The following is a 19,406-nucleotide window of genomic DNA, read 5'->3' as shown; positions in this document are numbered from 1 at the left end:
TGAGAGGAAAGAGTGTATTTACCCGCTCGCTCTCTGTGCTGCTGCCCTCGGTGTCTGACTCCGCCCCCGAGGAGGCGGAGCTCTGCTCCACTCTCACGATCCACGGCGATCTCCAGACCGGATCCCATTGACTCTTCTGCGTTTCCATATTGTGTCCGGGCATGTCTGATTACACAGGAGTGGAGACTGGTTAAGTGTGCAGGTATGGGACGCTTGCGCATTACAGTAATTCAATCCGGCTCGAGGGAGGCAGCACATGACAGATACTCAAGCTAACATGCACTCAACACAGTAAAAGTGAAATCCTGACTGGTAAACAGTGTATGTTCTGTTCTAGATGTTGCTTTATTAAATAAATGTTACTCACCAGAAATGCTTAACACTAGCATTTTAATAAAAATTATTACTATTAAAATATTCATTACATATTATTTAATAGCTCAAGTATAATAATAGCTGTCATTGTCTGTTTTAGAAATAAAAATAACAATTTAAATGTAATTATCAAAAAATAAAAACGTAAGTTAACTATAAATATATAAAAATGTAACATTAAAATGTAAAATATAAGCAGAAATAAAAAAATAAATAATAAAAATAATTTAATTATAGTGTAATTTTATTGTATTAATTTATTGTCATTTTAATGTCATTTTTCATTTATTTATATTATACATTTATTTATACTTATTTAGCTTAGATATATATATATATATATATATATATATATATATATATATATATATTTTTTTTTTTTTTCAATTACATTATTATAATTTATAAATGTATATTTTGATTTTTATTGGTTATGAAATCAGCTATAAATAAGCAGTTATAAGTAAGCAGTAACTTCTTGCAAAATAAAAGTTGGATAGAAAGGGATACAAAAGCATTTTCTTTCTCTTTTCCCCAAAACAAACCACAGTAAAGGCTGTGAAGATGAAAGCATGAATGACAGACAGTAGCTGGATTCTTCTCCAGCTTGTTCAGGTGTTTTACACAACAAGGCCACAGCTGAGTGTGAATGACTCTGAAGCTTTTGTGTTCGCTCCTGACGCTGAGTGTGGGAACAGACTCTCGCCCGTCATTGTCCGAAGCGTTCCCAGCCTCTCCCTGCTCTCTCTGTCAGACCAGCCCAGGCCTTACTAGGACTCGCAGGCACACGCATAAATATAAAACTCAGATACGAGGAGCTCCAAACACAGACGGACACACAGAGGAGGAAGTGCATGGCTTCTAAAATGTCACAGACTGGTTTCATATTTCCACAGAGAGAGATTGGAGTCTGTTCCTAAAATAACCACAGCCTCTCTGAACACACACACACACACACACACACACACAATAGCTTGTTCAAACAGGAATTTAGTGACAGCCTTCATGACAAAAGCAGGTCTTATTGTGTGTGTATTTACTACATGTACCGTTGATCAAAACTAGACCCGGCAGATTTTATCAGCTAAACACTGTTGAGATGACAAAAAAAAACAGACTTACTGCAATCCGGCTTCTCTGCAAAGGAAACGTGCGATGCTAATACAAAATATATAAAAAATAATATATATAAAATGATATAACATCTGCTATTTGTCTAAAAGAGGGTTTCTTAGAAAAAAAGCATAATATAAAATATAAATATAAAATAATATAATATAATATAAAATCTTATCTGCTTTTGGCTAAAAGAATGCAACAAATTATAAAATATTAATATAAACTACTATAATATAAAACAAATGGTAAAATATAAAATTTTACATTATATTATTTTATATATATTATATAAATTAAAGTAAATATATTTTTTTATATATTATGTAAATCTTTTATTAAAATTAATAAAATACAATGTAAAATATAAATATAAAAGAATAATAATATATAATAAAATAATAAAAAATTGCATCAGCTCTTTGGCTAAAAAAGTAGTTTTAGAAGGCAGCACAATATAAAATAATATAAATAAAATAAATAATACATATAAAATAATATAAATCCTGTTTGTATCTTCTTAGAAGGCAGCATAATATAAAATATAAATATTAAATAATAAAATAAAATATTTTCTGCTCTGGCTAAAAGAAGGTCTTAAATAAGTAAATAAATAAATATTTAATTCTCATTTTAATTTTATTTAATATTTAAATGTATTTAGTTTAAATATAAACATATATATAAAATAATATAAAATTGTATCTGTTCTTTGGCTATAGGCTACAGTGTCTTAGAAGGCAGCATAAAATAAAATATAAATATGGACGAAATAGATTTTTTTTTTACCATTTTTGTAATTTGCACTGTTAATGATGTATAATTTTATACCTACACAGTTGTATTTTTTTTCTCTCCCTCGTATTTTGTTTTGTGTAATTTTTTTATTTAAATATATATATATATATATTTATATACCTCATATTTAAATATATATATATATTATATATATATACACCTCATATTTTTTCCTCTCCCATTGTATATATATATATATTTTTTTTTTTTCCCCCTCATATTTTATTTTATTTATTTTTTCTCTCTCCCATCGTTTTTTTTCCCCTCGTATTTTTTAATTGATTTATTTTTGTACCAAGAAGCCAGTCTTAGCCACACCTGCATATTAACCAGCTGTTTTTGATGATCCATTAATTAACACCAGTTTAAGAACACCTGTTTGAGTAATTGATGTGTGTCCTGAAGAAGCCTGCTTTTGCTAAAACGTGTAGATCTGAACTATTTTGTAATGATTTAAGCTCGGTACATTAAAGGCTTTTTATCTTACCACGTGAGTGCCTTGGAAGTATTTCGTTTATATAATAAATATTAAATAATTGTGTACAAACAATAAAATTAAAATAAAAAAATATAATAAATAATATAAAGTTTTATCAGCTCTATAGCTAAAAGATAGTTTCTTGGAAGTCAGCATAACACATAATGCTGCCTATATAGACAGCTCACTGGGTGTTAGGGGAAGCAGGACGCCACAACCGGTCCAGTAGCCTGCCTGACTCATCCCGTGTGTAAAGACTAGTTAGGTTAACTAAGACTAGGCCACATGTGACACCAGCAAACCCAATCTAATCTGCTGTTTATCTGAACTCCAGCTCAGAGCGTCATGAAGGTCTGAAGTGCAGGAGTGATAAAGTGAAAATGCATCTCTGCTCACTTTAATACACAAGACACACGGGAGGAAAGTCAGGAGGGAGAGCAAGAGAAACAGAAAGGATGGGCTGTAATGAGAGAATAATGCTCTGTAATTGCAGAGGAGCGGCAGTGCAGATAAACATCTGCTTATATAACGAGCCCCTCCTGATCGTTACTAACCAGCATTCATTCACACTCGCTCACTAATCACTTCTCTCAGCCGTCTGCTAACAAAACACACTGCAGCAAAGCTCACTACAAAAAAACTCAAATTAAAAAATGATGGGATTACCGTGGTATTTGATCAATGTATTCCAAGGTACTTTACAGAATACTGCTATGGTAAAAGAGCAAATAAAGGAAAGGGAAAAGAAAGGGAAGTGGTGTGTGGCCATGTACGGTGAGCCATACTCTGAATTAGTGCTCTGCATTTAACCCATCCAAGTGTACACTCAGTAGTGAACATACACCCGGAGCAGTGGGCAGCCAATGCTGCGGCGCCCGGGGAGCAGTTGGGGGTTCGGTGCCTTGCTCAAGGGTCTCAGCTCAGTCGTGGTATTGAGAGAGGAGAGAGTGTTGGTTATTCACTCCTCCACCTACAATCCCTGCCAGACCTGAGACTCGAACCCACAACCTTCAGGTTACAAGTCCAACTCTCTATGCATTAGGCCACGACTGCCCCCTAAATACCACAGTATTACCATTGTACATGGTGAAAATGATGATCTACATGACAGCATTTACAATTAAATTAAAATAAAGTCAAATGGACCCCCAAATATAATCATCCGAAAATTTTAAAGGCAGCTATCTATTTTTTTTATGCATAGAGACTCAATTTATAATGTGAAATATTAACACTATAAATATGTCTAAAATATTATTTGGAAAATATTGAGTTTCTATTATGTTACATTATTATGAGTTTTTGTCTATTCACTATACTTTACAGCAACTTATTATTTATTGAATTTTTTTTTTATTTTAGTAATTTTTATTTATTTTAATCCAATTATTTATTAATTTAATTAGATTTATAATTATCATTCTTTTTTTACAAGATGCCAGCTAATGTGATGTACAGTGTGCAAATAAAGTGTATAACACTTATGTAACATAATATTTCATCTTTAAATTCACTAAAATGTGAAAACCGTGGTAACATCATGGTACTGAATTACCAAAGGGAAATTCTACATCTTTTCACTTGATATTCCATTTTAAAGACAACCATGGTATTACTATGGTAAATATTCCCAAAATGATGGTATTACCATAGCATTTGTCTAAATGTATCCCAAGCAAGCCACAATAATCCCATGGTAAAAGAACAAAATACTATGGTACTACCGTGGTCCAAAAAGTGTGATAATGTAAAGGCATTTTAGCAAATAATAGTTTTTCAGCAATTACAATGACAAAACAATTTTCACTCAAATAATTAGAAGAAATGGCAAGTAAGACACAGAATGAAACACCTCACCTGTGTGCAGCTGGTGTCAGGACAGCATTCCTCAAACTAAACACAAGAAACAGACTCGTTTAGCACGCCTCGTTATAATTAGAGTACAGCTCAGCATTCTTCAGGCAGTCAGATCACCTCAAACACAACGAGCATGCAGTGATCCACCGATACGGAGGGATTTCAGTCAGATCTCCACATATGATCAGCAGAACATTTCATATATTTTAATGTACGGTCTATAACCCAATTTATACTGTGAAATATTCATATTGAAAATATTTGTAAAATATGCATTTATAACAAATAATTTTTTATTAATATTATCACATTATTCTACTCATTATAGTACTGTATTATGTACTATTTATTTAATAATTTGTATATATTGTGTAATTATTTTAGTCCTTTTTAACTTATTTTAATATTTTAATCATTTACATTTATTTTAATAAAATTACATGCATTATTTAATTTGAGTTTTTTTGCATTTTCACACTGTTTTATACTGACAGCTGATATAATATTAACCTTAATTTATTTTAATATTTATTGATTATTTTATTTTAATCAAAGTACATAAGTTTGTTAGATTATATATTTAATTAGTCTATTGATTTACATTGTTTACACTTTTTTTCTCTAAAGTAACTGATGGCTGGCATAATGCTGACCCTAACTTTTAATAATTTATTTTAATAATTGTTTTAATTGCAACCAAATATGAAAGATGTTGAGATCTACTTTTTATTTTTTTTATTTTACTGTTATTTTTTTTACACTAATTCCTTTTAATTAATTTGTAATTATTTTCTAAAAATCAAATTACATAACTTAGTATATATACATATACTGTTTGTTTGTTTGTTCTCTAAAGTGACTGACAGCTGATATAATGCTGGTTTATACATAATAATGACATTAAATATGATTTATAGGATGAAGTGAACACTTATGTTAAATAATATTTACTGTAAATTCACTAAAACATCATTAATAATGAAGTGACAGTTAAATTAAACTCGGAGTCGGTTTCAGTGTAAACTAGTCTCATCCAGTATACTGTGCTGGTTTAATAATAACTGCAGTAAATGATCATAGTATTGTTATTTACTCCTCAGTATTTGACAGATTCTCATGGTATGACTGCAGCTCTCCTAAAACTGTACTGGACTATAATAAACCCTTGATCTGGACTATAATAAACCCTTGATCTGGACTATAATAAACCCTTGATCTGGACTATTATAAACCCTTGATCTGGACTATAATAAACCCTTGATCTGGACTATAATAAACCCTTGATCTGGACTATAATAAACCCTTGATCTGGACTATTATAAACCCTTGATCTGGACTATTATAAACCCTTGATCTGGACTATAATAAACCCTTGATCTGGACTATAATAAACCCTTGATCTGGACTATAATAAACCCTTGATCTGGACTATAATAAACCCTTGATCTGGACTATAATAAACCCTTGATCTGGACTATAATAAACCCTTGATCTGGACTATAATAAACCCTTGATCTGGACTATTATAAACCCTTGATCTGGACTATTATAAACCCTTGATCTGGACTAGTTAACCCGTCTGTAGATGTTAAAGCTAGCAGGTTTAATGAAGGTTAAGGTTAGTTAGTTTCACTCACGGTGGCGGGTTTCAGAGCTGTCAATCAATCATTTCTGTCAAGAATTAAAATCTCTGAATCTGAACTATATTTAAAACTATATTTAGATAACTGGCAGAGATCCGTGCAGTTAATCGCGTCTGGTTTATCGATAAATTGAGATAAACGTCCCGATCATACCTGAGAGAAACTTCCGCCTGAAATCCGCCAACGGTCCCGGGGTCTGAGGACGACTAAATAACGAGAAAACAGCGACGGATAAACTTATTAAACGGGCTTCTCATGTGAAGCGATACGGTTCGACACGGCCAGCGGGATTTCCCACTTTCACTCAGTAGTGTGGAGTGTGTTTGTGTCACACTGGCCGCGTCTCAAACTCTACTGCGCCGCCTACATAGACAGCGTGTGGGCGGCGCGCGGGAGTCAGCGTCAGGAGCACGTGACGCTCAAGCACGCTGTCTACATAGGGCGCGTCACTAGGGTTTGACACACAGCCAATGATGTCCGCTGAGCGTCAACAGGTGAAGCGACATAATAGTACCAAACGTTACACAGGTTAAATATAACATATACCACCCATCGTAGTTTTATTATAGCCTAGTTTTTATTAATAGTAATATCAAACCATATATATATATATTTTTTTTGTAGTTTTTGTATTTTGTCTATATAGTTTGTTTAATATTTTTTTTCAGTTTTAGTACATCAAATTACACTAAATTAAAAATATTTTCTTTGCAACTATAGCTGAAATAAAAAGTTTTTGATATTTTATTTCAGTCAACGTTTCAGGTAACTATAATAACCCTATAACACAGAAACACACACACACACACACACTATATATATATATATATATATATATATACACACACATTATATATACACACACACACATACAATATCTATCTATCTATCTATCTATCTATCTATCTATCTATATATATATATATATATATATATATACTGTATATAGGCTAATAAATATAAATATATATATATACACACACACACATACAATATATATCTATCTATATATATATATATTAATCATATTGTACAAAATATTAAACTAACTATTTTAGAGATCATATTTTTTTTTAAATAAGAATTTTTTTTGGTGGAGAATGACATGAAAGAAAAGGGAAGAAAAAAATTTATTATCTCTAATTATCTTTCTTCAAATGACACAAATCAGTTTGATAATTGCAATAATTCAAAACAGGCGTAAAAATATGACATTTAAGTTCAGGTAATAAACACTAAATCATTAATTTGTTATATTATTGAGTAAATAATCAGCTTAATTAATACAGATGAGTTTGACCTCATATATTTTATGGGTTTTTCAAAAGGTATAGTGCAGAAGAGGAATGACCCCTAGCTGCTGCTCAGTTCACTTCTGAGGGATTGACAGAGACGGTGTGACTTTAGTGCACTCATAAATCTGCAGCAGTGAGTGTGCATGAGTGGTGTAGTGTCCTTTAGTGTCACACAGACAGAAAGAGAGATTTAAAACAGAGCCCAGACAAAACACTGAACAGATGGAGCTGCCGACTCTTTAGTGCACTAAAGTTGCACACGAGATGCTGTCAGACACATTCAGACCTTTAAGTGAGCATCATTTGGCAAAGGCAGGCGACGTTAGTGTCTTCATGAGCATGTGACTCTATTCACACAGTGAAAGCTTGTGGCCTGTTGTTCCTGGCATTGAGCTGCTTCTCATGAAGGGCACTAGAGCCTGCAGCGCTGGCCGGACGCCCAATCAAACGACAGAGATAACACAGCTCCTGCACAAGTGTTTAGAGGGGAACTAAAGCAGATTCACTGCTGTCAATCAAGTGTGAAGTCAGCCCCGCCCCCAAACACACACCATTGGTGGAGCCAGCGAAGAGTGTTTTGGTCATTTTCCAGTAAAAATATCTAAAAATAAAAATATACAAAAAAAATTTGTAAAGATACAAAATGACTAAAGATATCAAGACTTGTTTTTCTAAAAAAAAAAAGATTAAAATGAAATGAGTTTATGCTTAAAACAAGAAAAATATGTCAGTGAAGACAAATATTCTTGTTTTTCCTTTGAATTCAGTTTATTTTTCTTACTACACTGATAGATATTTTATTCATAAACTCACTTCATTTTGGGAAAATCAATCAGTCAGATAAGTCATTCTCAAGTCAATTTTAAGATATTTGTACTGGAAAAACAAGACAAAAAAATTATTGTTATTAATTTACTGTTTATTATTTTCATTATTTTGATAAATTTAGTAAAATTTGCTACATTTAGGATACTTTAATCAATTTCAAATAATCCAAAAGAGCTGAAAAACTGCAGTGATTTGACCAAACATTTATTAAAAACAGTTTTTCAGAGTTTTCTTATAAAATATGCCATTCGATGAGTTTTACCATTACATTTTACATTATAAGAGTTTCAGCACTTGATTATTTAAAGGATTTAAGGTAATTAAATTATTATTATATGATACAGTAAAGAACAAGGACAAATCCAGAATCAAATAAATGTATCTTCATTGAAGAAAAAAGGACAAAAAACACTAAACAAGACAAGATACAAAAAGAGTTGGGAGGTATTTAATAAGATAATGCTTAAAACAAGAAAAATATGTCAATGGGGTAAGAAAAATAATTTTTCTTAAATAGTTTTTCCTTTGAATTCGGTTTATTTTTCTTACTACACTGATAGATATTTTATTCATAAACTCACTTCATTTTGGGAACAAACAAACCAATAAATAAAATCAGCCAGAACCAAGACCTAATCTTAAGTCATTTGTACTGGACAACAAGACAAAAACACTAAGACTTTTTATTTTTATTTATAAAATATTAGTATTATTTATATTTATTTGCAACAATTAGGATGTTTAAATGAGTTTCAAAAAAACCCAAAAGAGATGATAAAACAAAAACTGCACTGGTTTGGACTGTATTTCTGTATATCTTAAGAGCTTTACTATTACATTTCACAGTTTCCACAAAAATATTAATGTTTTCAACATTGATAATAATCAGAAATGTTTGTTGAGCAGTAAATCAGTATATTATTATGATTTCTGAAGATCATGTGACACTGAAGACTGGAGTAATGATGCTAAAAATACAGCTGCGCATCACAGAAATAAATTACAGTTTAACACATATTCACAGAGAAAACAGCTGTTTTATATTACAATAATATTTCACAATTTTGATCAAATAAATTCAGAAGAGACTTCTTTCAAAAAAAATTGAAGAATTCAAATGAATCCAAAACACAATATGTAATTAATAGTGATAAATCTCGGCAGTGATTTGTAATTGATCACGCAGCATTAATAAACTGATACCGTACCTATTTTCTTTAGGTATAGAATTCAAAACTGCCTCCTAAAAGCACATTTATTGAATCTACACTGCAGAAACTCTGTCCTTTAGCACCAGAAACACTCAAAGGTCCACATTTGCACGTGAATGAAGCCCGTCTGAATGAAAACAGATCAGAATCTGCCAGCAGAGACTCATCAGCACTGATACACTCATGCAAACCTTCACAAGATGAACTTCCAGCTCATTTCACTTGCAAATCAAGCTGGTTTTTCTCGTCTGTCCTGACGGTGAAGCCATTTGAGGAAATGCAACATTCAGGAGCGTCAAACAAAGCCCAAAAGAGCTGAAAAACTGACAAACATTTATTAAAAACAGGCTTTTCTTACTAAATATATTATTAGATGCATTTCACATTACAAGAGCACTTGATTATTTAAAGCTGATGTTGAAAAAAATACGTTTACCACAAACCATCATTAGTCCAATCGTGATTTGATCAAATATTTGATGAAATCCCCACAATTGTTTTTTTTTTTTTAGAGTTTAATATATAATTGTTCTGGTTTATCTGTCTATTTACCCTGAATCAGAAGAGTGCATTAATGCAAATATCATCACTGCATGTAGTTTTTACATCGATACGCACCGTAAAATCACTAAAACATTCATTTGTTCACATTCAGATGTCATGAAGTCCACAGACCAGGTTTGCAGGCACTGATATATCTGTGGATTCAAAGCAAAAACAGTGACAACATCAGATAATAATACTACTGTTTTATTTATAAAGTGCCTTTCAAAGGACGCTTTATATAAAGTTAATAGATAACATGAACACAAATACAAATATGTGACCCTGGACCACAAAACCAGTCATAAGTGTCAATTCTTTGAAATTGAGATTTATGCATCATCTGAAAGCTGAATAAATAATCTTGTTATGATAGGATAATATTTGGCGGAGATAACTATTTGAAAATCTGGAATCTGAGGGAGCAAAAAAATCTAAATATTGAGAAAATCTCCTTTAAAGTTGTTCAAATGAAGTTCTTAGCAATGCATATTACTAATCAAAAATTAAGTTTTGATATATTTACGGTAGGAGATTTACTAAATATCTTCATGGAACATGATCTTAATATCCTAATGATTTTTGTCATAAAAGAGAAATGTATAATTTTGATCCATACAATGTATTGTTGGCTATTGCTACAAATATACCCCAGAGACTTAAGACTGGTTTTGTGCTGCAGGGACACATATATAATTAAACCAATAAAGCAAACAGAGATCATCTTATGCACCAGATATGTAATACAAGCAAGCATGGATTTGAACAATGAGGCAGACAGTCAATAAACAAAAGATACTGTAAATAAGTGAGTTTTGAGAAGAGTATGACGCAATAATAAGCTCTACATGATTTTAGTGCTCGTTATCCATCAAACGAAGCTCAAGGATGAGCAACACGACACACCCTGACTAACCTGAGCTAACGACATGTTCTCGCTCATCCTGCACTGAGAACACATCCCTGAGAAACACACCGGCTCGCTGCAAACCTGTGAGACTTTATTCAGCGCAACACAGAACTAGAAGCAGGTCTGACAGCAAACCTCACTCGTTCTCACAAGTCCAAGCCTAAAACAACATGTGGATTTAATTAAGAGCGAAAGAATGTGAAACAATAGTGACAGTCATGTCTTTCTGAACGGCTGGTGATAAAAGATTATAAACTAAACTAAGTGTAAACTAACATTAAGATAAATGAACAACTCTTGTTTTAGGTCTCTTCTGCTCACCAAGGCTGCGTTTAAAATACTGTAAAATTGCTAATTAATCATGCAGCATTAATAAACAGATACCGTACCTATTTTCTTAGGTTTGGGGAGGTTGAGGTTGTTCATGATGTTCACAAACTCATCAAGAGTCTTCGTCAGCCGTGGATTGAACTTCTTCTCCTCGTCGACGGTGGAGACGGTCTGACCTTCAGCGTTCAGAGCAGAGAACCACAAACAGGAGAATAAATAACACACACAAAATTAATTTTGAGGAATTAATCAAAAGTAGGTCAGTACACTTAAATCAAATCGTGATATGGACTAGTATCTGTAAATATTAAGGCACAAAATCATCATATCATATACACACACAAACAAAACGGTATTCACAGCAACCCGTCAAAATAAAAGTTTGGTTTAACTTGAAGACATTGTGCCAGAAATATACTACTACAGTTCAGCAGACTGTATCTATTACTACTAAAATTAAAACATCTTTTTTTTAAAGGAATAATCACACAATACTTATTACATGTTTTAATTTTAATACTAAATCCTAAAAAATACTAAATTCTAAATAATAAAAAAATAATTTTCATTTCATTAAAAGATAAATTAAATAAATATTTTATGCCTCCATTTGATAACCAGGAAAAAAAAAAAAAGTCAACAACAAAAAAAATACACAACACAGAATTCATAATTTATAGAGCTATTGGGAGATATTTTAATAAAGTAAGTTGTTTTTATATATTTATATATTTCAAATAATTAGACATGCTTAAACCCAGAATCTGGTAACAATAAAAAAAATTAATAGGGCTCTAAACATGTCATTTTTGTTAAACTTTTAAAAAAATTAATGTTAAATTCTATCGTTTTCATGAGTTTAATTATTTAGATATGCTTTTTGATAAATACAATTTAATTTAAGCATTGAAAACGAGTCCAGAAAAATTAAACTGGAATTTGAAAAAAAGAAACTCAAACAGATTTCATAGGGCCTATCTAAATATAAATTTGTTTAACATTGGTGTCTTTTTTCAGATTTTGTCAGACTAGATTGACAAAAGCAGTGATTTTCCTTCAGTTAAAGTGCTTTTGGTGTCCCGTGGTAAAACGCCTTTAACACACAGCGTCTCACAGTTTACCGCGGTAAACAAGTGTCATCACGTACCCTTGTAGTCGTGAGCGGGGTAAATGAAACAGCGTCCCGGCAGAGTGAAGATCTTCTTATGGACAGACTCATACAGTCTGTGAGGACTACCTGATTGAAGACAGGTGCAGAGCGTTACTGTGTCGTCATCATGTGGACATCTGAAGTACTACAAAAACAACAAACAGGAAGAATCTACAAGCAGCTGTCAGTGCTGGATGATGTAATGGATAATATATATATATATATATTGTAGCTTCAGTGATTATATTCTGCTTTTTATTTGGGCATTACATTTTCTAAACAGCTTGTCATCTGACTAGTTTCACAATAAGGGCAGGTAAATATTACCATTTATGACTGTGTCGTTATATTGGTGCATATACACTAAAAGTTTGGGATCAGTAAGTTTTTAAGGGAGTCTCTTCTGCTCATCAAGGCTTTATTTATTTGATCAAAAATTCAGAAAAAACTGTAATATTGTGAAATCTTATTGCAATTTCTAATATTAGTTTCTTACTTTAATATACTTTAAACTGTAATTTATTCATGTGATCTGCAGCTGTATTTTCAGCATCATTACTGCAGTCTTCAGTGTCACATGATCTTCAGAAATCATAATAATATACTGATTTATTATCAGCGTTGAAACTGTTGTGCTGCTACATATTGTTTTTTGGAACATGTGATACTTCTTTCTTTGATTCTTTGATGAATACAATGTTAAAAAGAGCAGCATTTGTTCAAAATAGAAATATTTTCTAACAATATACAGGTGCATCTCAAAAAATGTGAATATTGTGAAAAGGTTTTTCATTGTAACTTATTTAATAAAAAATGAAACTTTCATATATTCTAGATTCAATACATGTAAAGTAATAATTAAAGTTATAATTTTGATGATTAGAACTTACAGTTCATGAAAGTCAAAAATCACGATATTTTTTTTCACAATATTCTAATTTTTTGAGATGTACCTGTAAGTCTTTACTATGACTTTTTATTCATTTAGCACATCACTCCTGAATAAAAGTATTAATTTCTTTAAAAAAAGAAAAAAAAGAAAAAAAATGTACTCACCCCAAATGTCTGAATTGCTTTGTATATTGTAACACAAAAATTATTTTTTAAATATATGTTATCTTTAACTTTTTATTAATCAGAGAATCCTAAAAAAAAATCACAGCCCCCCCCCCCAAAAATGAAGGTTTCCAACATTGATAATAAATCTGTATATTAGAATGATTTCTGAAGGACACTGAAGACTGGAGTAATGATGCAGCTTTGATCACAGAAATAAATTACATTTTAAAGTATATTAAAATAGAAAACTGTTATTTTAAATTGCAATAATATTTCACAAAATATCTTTTTTTCTGTATTTTTGATCAAATAGATACAATCTTGATGAGCAGAAGAAACTTCTTTAAAAAACATTAAAAATCTTACTGATCCCAAGTTTTGAACAGCAATGTACAAGATTGAATCTCACTCTTCCTTATTTTCTTTTTAGTGAAAAATAGTGTGAAAATATAATTTGCACTAAATTTTTACTTTATTTTGCTTGCACTGAATTGTTTTTGATGCACTGAATATCATTATAAAACCTCAAACTCTACACGTTTGAATCTATGTCGTCCAGGACGGATATGAGGTGAGATATGAGGTGAGATATGAGGTGAGATGAGATATGAGGTGAGATATGAGGTGAGATATGAGGTGAGATATGAGATATGAGGTGAGATATGAGATATGAGGTGAGATATGAGATATGAGGTGAGATATGAGGTGAGATATGAGATATGAGGTGAGATATGAGATATGAGGTGAGATATGAGATATGAGGTGAGATATGAGGTGAGATATGAGGTGAGATATGAGATATGAGGTGAGATATGAGGTGAGATATGAGGTGAGATTTGAGGTGAGATATGAGATATGAGGTGAGATATGAGGTGAGATATGAGGTGAGATATGAGATATGAGATATGAGGTGAGATATGAGATATGAGGTGTCTGTGTGGTTTGACCTTGCTGGAAGTCGGTGCGTCCGCAGCCGCGGATGAGCAGAGCGTCTCCGGTGAAGGCCATGCGCTCGTCTTCAGTGATGTACGTCACGCATCCGTCCGTGTGTCCCGGCGTCTCTCGCACCGTCACATACTGAAATAACAGTCAGGATTAGACATGTGCCGGTATTCGGTAATGCATATCACTATAATGAATATGCATGATATTGTTATCATGGGCACTTCAAAATACAGAGAATAATTATTACAAATTATTCCGAATGCATTTTAAGACTGCTTTATTTTTTCCATCAACTGGTTCTCTGATGTAAACAAGCTCTGGAAAACACACTTTCCCTCTCTGACAGCAGATGGCGCTGATCTAACAGCAGAAATGCAGCCGGAAACTAATTTGCTGCTGATTAATAGTTAGCTAGGTAGCTGTTAAGTTTAGGTATTGGGTAGGATTAGGGATGTAGAATAAGACATTAATTACTACTAATAAATGGCTAATATTCTAGTAATATGCATGCTAATAAGCAACTAGTTAAGAGACCCTAAATTAAAATGTTACCGTTTTGATTAATTATTGTTCAGTCACACTTTACCTTCATTAGTTAACATAAACTGCCAATGAAAAATGATTCTAAACATTCATTAATCTTAGGTATATTTAATAACATGTTAAAATCAAAAGTTTATTTAATGAGCTAACATGAACTAAGAGTTGCATTTTTTAACAGAGATGAATAACTTGTAAATGTAGCTATTGCTCGTTGTGAATATTAATGCATTAACTCAGGTTAACTAACGAGATCTTATTGTAAAGGGATACCTGTGGTTTTGCACTTTAACCCGTGTAAAGTTTTTAACTTTATACATATTTTGTGTATTGCTTTTTGTATTTAAATGTCCAGTTATTTTTGTAATAAGAAGAAAAAGTTATTAAACCTGTTATACTGTATAACACTTTTTTTGTAACTAGATTTCAATATCATGATAATACCGTATACCGTGATAAAAGCATTAGCAAATAATCGCACCATTAAAATGAGATCCCTAGTCATAATCAGCACTTCACTCATTATAGAACCTGCTGAGAGTCTGATAATCCTGATAATCTGACAACAACAACACTGTAAAACTTCCTTCACACCGTCAGGAAAACATCAAATCAATGATCTGTCCATTCAATTCAACTTTATATCGCTTTTCACGATACAAATCACTGCAAAGCAGTTTTACAGGACATTATATTTAGGAGTAGGTTATTATTGGTGACTATGACAGAAATGTACAGTAAAAATCACGCAGTTAGTTACAAACGGTGAACATTATTAACTGCAATGATTATATGTTGCGATTATATCTGTCATAAATAAACTATAGACGGTGAATAACCCAATCATGATCTTATTTTTGTTGTTTGGATTTTAAAATGTATTGCTTAAATATTAAAATAATATTTAATATTAAATTAAAATATATTTTTATATAATAAATCATTATATTATATTATATATTATTTAGTTATATATTTTTAATATAAATAAGCTGACTGTAAATGACATGTTCATGATATTATTTTTAAATCAGTCTTGATTTTAAAGTTTTCATCATTTGCAGTACAAAATTGTATTTTTATATAATATATTATTATTTATTTACATTTAATAGAAATATTATATTAACTGTAAGTGACCCATTCTTGATTTTGTTTTTGTGTGGATTTTAATGTTTATTGAACCAGCCTTATTAATAGCAATTATTAAATATTACTTTATTTCCATTTATATTTCCATATCTCTATCATATATTATCTTAATTAAGAAATTAATTATTTAATTCAATATTTATTAATATTTTCAGGTCCTGCAGTTGTGTGTGTTTAGGCTCATACGTGTTTGCCGAAGGTAACGCGGTCTCCGTCTGAGAGCTGGATGTCGGCGGCGGCTCCGCTGTGTTTGGAGATAGCACTCTTCAGGCCAGACAGCTTCTTCTTCAGGAGTCCGGTGCCGGTGATGTGATCGGCGTGACAGTGAGTGTTCACTGCACAGAACATCATTCATCAGTGTTTATCTCACACAAGTGACCTTTCACACAGGCCTGAATTCACATGCATCTCCTAAGCTTTAAAGTAATAAACATAAGAGTAAGGGGTGTGCGAGATATATCATCTGTGATAATATCATAATTGTTGTTTTGACAATAATTTGACATTATCGAGTATTTTGCAAAAAACATTCCTACAGAGTGCATGCATTAGTCTAGACGAGTGCGCGTGTGTTCTTTCACTGCATGATTCAGTCTAATAAAATACTTTTAGAATGATCACAAAATTCAAGATATGGGGGCAGAAAATTTATATATTTATAACATTTCATAAACGCTAGTCAACATTTGAAGTGGATCAAAAACCTTTCATCAAAGTTGTCCTAAAACCCAAAACCAAAATGCGTTCTTGTCTTAGGAAAACTTTGATTAACTTTCTCTGATCCACTTCAGATGTTGACTATAGTTCAATCAATTTCACACGAAGAGTGCCGTATTTTTCTCCAAAAATTACCATGGTTACAAATGTAATATTGATTTATTTTTTTTTACCACAGTTTAATAAACAAGAAGTTAATTACTTACGTTTTAAACACCATATTGCCTGTTTTTGCTGTACTAAAATAACTCCAAACACAGCTACAGCAGTGTTTTGTGTCTCTGAGCAGCATGATGGTGATTCGTTCCTGAATGAATCACCCGTTTAAATGATTCGGTTCAATCAACTCACTTATTAACAGGGACTTGCTGCCACCTGCTGGCGGTTTTAATTTCACATTCAAAGTTTCTTTTTATTATTTAAATAATTTCAAATAACAGTATTCAAAGTTTTATGTTTAATATATCAAAACGTTATTTATGCATTTGTAATTGCAGGTTAAATGCATTCATGTCTTGCATTAAACAGCGTGTAAATACATCTAAACGCCTCTTCAGACGCAGCTTCAGTGTTGATTTCATTTGCTTGGTTGCAGCCCAAATGTCTTATTCTAATTCACTGATTAAATGTAAGAATTTCACTCAAAGGATAATGCACACTTTTAGAAAAATTAGGTAAAACTGCCTGTAAAAATCAGTTTAAACTTATTGGAATAGATTAATTTCTATCAGTGTGAACTGACCACCACACAGAATATGAAGAATATCAAACACTTTAGGAGTCAGCTGTCCACGGCAGTGCTTAAGATACCAGTTTAATAACACGCTCAGCTAAATATCATCTAATTCCAGTTATCAACAAAATCAGTTGTCAGTATCGCCCCCTACATAAGAGTAATAAAAGAGATGCTTACAGGCCACTTTGAGCGTCAGGCCCAGATCACTGATGAGCTGCAGGTCTCTGTCCACCGTCTCCAGCACCGGATCGATCAGAACGGCTTCTGTGCTGTCAGTGTCGGCCAGCAGGTACGTGTATGTGCTGCTCTCAGACTCGAAGAGCTACGGGAACAACAGCAGCAGCAGCAGAGGCTCCATCAGTCAGCATGAGTCAGCTACAACATCCCACTCATATCTCTCCATCTGTAAACTACAGCTGCTACAGAGGTTACTGTACACACAATCATCACCGCAACTACTGTTTCTGACAGCATACCACAGTAAAACACTGCTAATGTGGTGTTAGTGACCCTGATATCACACACACAAAAACAATAAATAAATAAAAATCAAACATGCTCATTTAGTTTTAGTGACCACTGATATAATAAAAAAAAAATTATAATTAAAAGAATAAAATAAAATCTACTAATTTGGTATTAGTGACCCGTGATATCACAAATAATAAATAAAAATTGATTCATTTAGTTTTAGTGACCTCTGATACCACAAAATAAATAAATAAATAAATAAAAATAAAATTGGCTAATTTGGTTTTCGTGACCCCTGATATAATAAATAATAACTAATTGTGCTAATTTGGTATTAGTAACCCCTGATATCACTAAAAAATAAATAAATAAATACTAGGTTCATTTAGTTTTAGAGACCTCTGATATGACAAAAATAAATACATAAATAAATAAAAAGTGCTAATTTGGTTTTAGTGACCCTTGATATCATTAAAAAAGTTGTAATTTTCTATTAGTGACCCCTGATATCACACACACAAAGTTAAATAAATTGTGCTAATGTGGTTTATATATATTCTGCTTGAATGTATGATATTACAGCTGCATTGATATATTATAACAGACTGTCATTCAGAGAATGTCAATAAGGGGTTTGTTTCAATGCCATATGCTCGTTTTAACATACAGGAGTCAGAAAAATACTTTTTGCATTACGTTTCTATACAGTGTGTGGAGAACCACATAAATATCATCCATAAGAACTCAAAGTTCTGCCAAATGCTGTGAGAAGTTAAAGTTAAAGTTAAAGTTGAACTTTAACTTTTATGTGTCTGTATTGTTTTATGCCGGTGTAAATCACTCAGATCATTGTGTAACAGGTCAAGTCTTATATAACCTTGCTGTAGATCTGTTGTTCTTATTATTTCCAGTGTTTAGCGCTTATTGAACGCCATTAAACACACAAACACCCGCTTGTTTCAGAAGAAGAAGCTCAGAAGCGGCTCACCTGTCTGAAGAGCGGCGCTCTGGACTCCATCAGTCCGCTGTAGAGTCTCACTGAGGCGGCTAGGCTGCTCGGCTCGATCCGCGGGGGTTTGCAGCTCCACAGGCGGCTCGCAACACTCACTGCGGGCTTCAGTCTGTGTAAGAAAGCTGCACTCATTTTACTTCCGTCTCCAGCTCAGACTGGTATGACGAGCGTCGCTCAGATCTGATCTGGTGTCACAATGTAACAGTAAACGCGGGAGTCACGCCTCCTTCCGCGAACACC

The 19,406-nt window shown here is 32.4% G+C and overlaps 2 protein-coding genes across 3 annotated transcripts in view; both read right to left on the bottom strand.

Annotated features, from left to right (window-relative positions):
* The window catches only part of LOC306887719 (pleckstrin homology-like domain family B member 3), a 26,386-nt gene extending 19,715 nt beyond the window's left edge, over positions 1 to 6,671 (bottom strand). The window contains exons 1-3 of the mRNA XM_079445700.1: positions 6,421 to 6,671; positions 4,625 to 4,660; positions 23 to 165 (exon numbers count right to left, since the gene is read on the bottom strand). Of these exons, the coding sequence (XP_079301826.1) occupies positions 23 to 163 (141 nt within the window). The 5' untranslated portion in view covers positions 164 to 165; positions 4,625 to 4,660; positions 6,421 to 6,671. The remainder of the gene's footprint in view (positions 1 to 22; positions 166 to 4,624; positions 4,661 to 6,420) is intronic.
* Positions 1 to 19,406, bottom strand: part of LOC306887734 (persulfide dioxygenase ETHE1, mitochondrial-like) — a 25,501-nt gene extending 6,095 nt beyond the window's left edge. Inside the window, exons 1-7 of one of the 2 annotated variants that reach the window (XR_013785694.1) lie at positions 19,143 to 19,381; positions 17,861 to 18,005; positions 16,417 to 16,565; positions 14,541 to 14,670; positions 12,532 to 12,621; positions 11,444 to 11,560; positions 9,422 to 10,299 (exon numbers count right to left, since the gene is read on the bottom strand). Coding sequence is in view for 1 of the 2 variants with exons in the window: in XM_079445725.1 (XP_079301851.1) it covers positions 10,253 to 10,299; positions 11,444 to 11,560; positions 12,532 to 12,621; positions 14,541 to 14,670; positions 16,417 to 16,565; positions 17,861 to 18,005; positions 19,143 to 19,298 (834 nt within the window). In the remaining variant the exon portion in view is untranslated. Of the gene's footprint in view, positions 1 to 9,085; positions 10,300 to 11,443; positions 11,561 to 12,531; positions 12,622 to 14,540; positions 14,671 to 16,416; positions 16,566 to 17,860; positions 18,006 to 19,142 lie in introns of those variants that run through there. The other variant, XM_079445725.1, reaches the window with a different exon arrangement.

Source organism: Barbus barbus (assembly GCF_936440315.1).
Source record: "Barbus barbus genome assembly, chromosome: 21".
NCBI lineage: Eukaryota > Metazoa > Chordata > Actinopteri > Cypriniformes > Cyprinidae > Barbus > Barbus barbus.
Note: the sequence above shows the minus strand (reverse complement) of the source record. Positions and strands in the feature narration are given on the sequence as shown.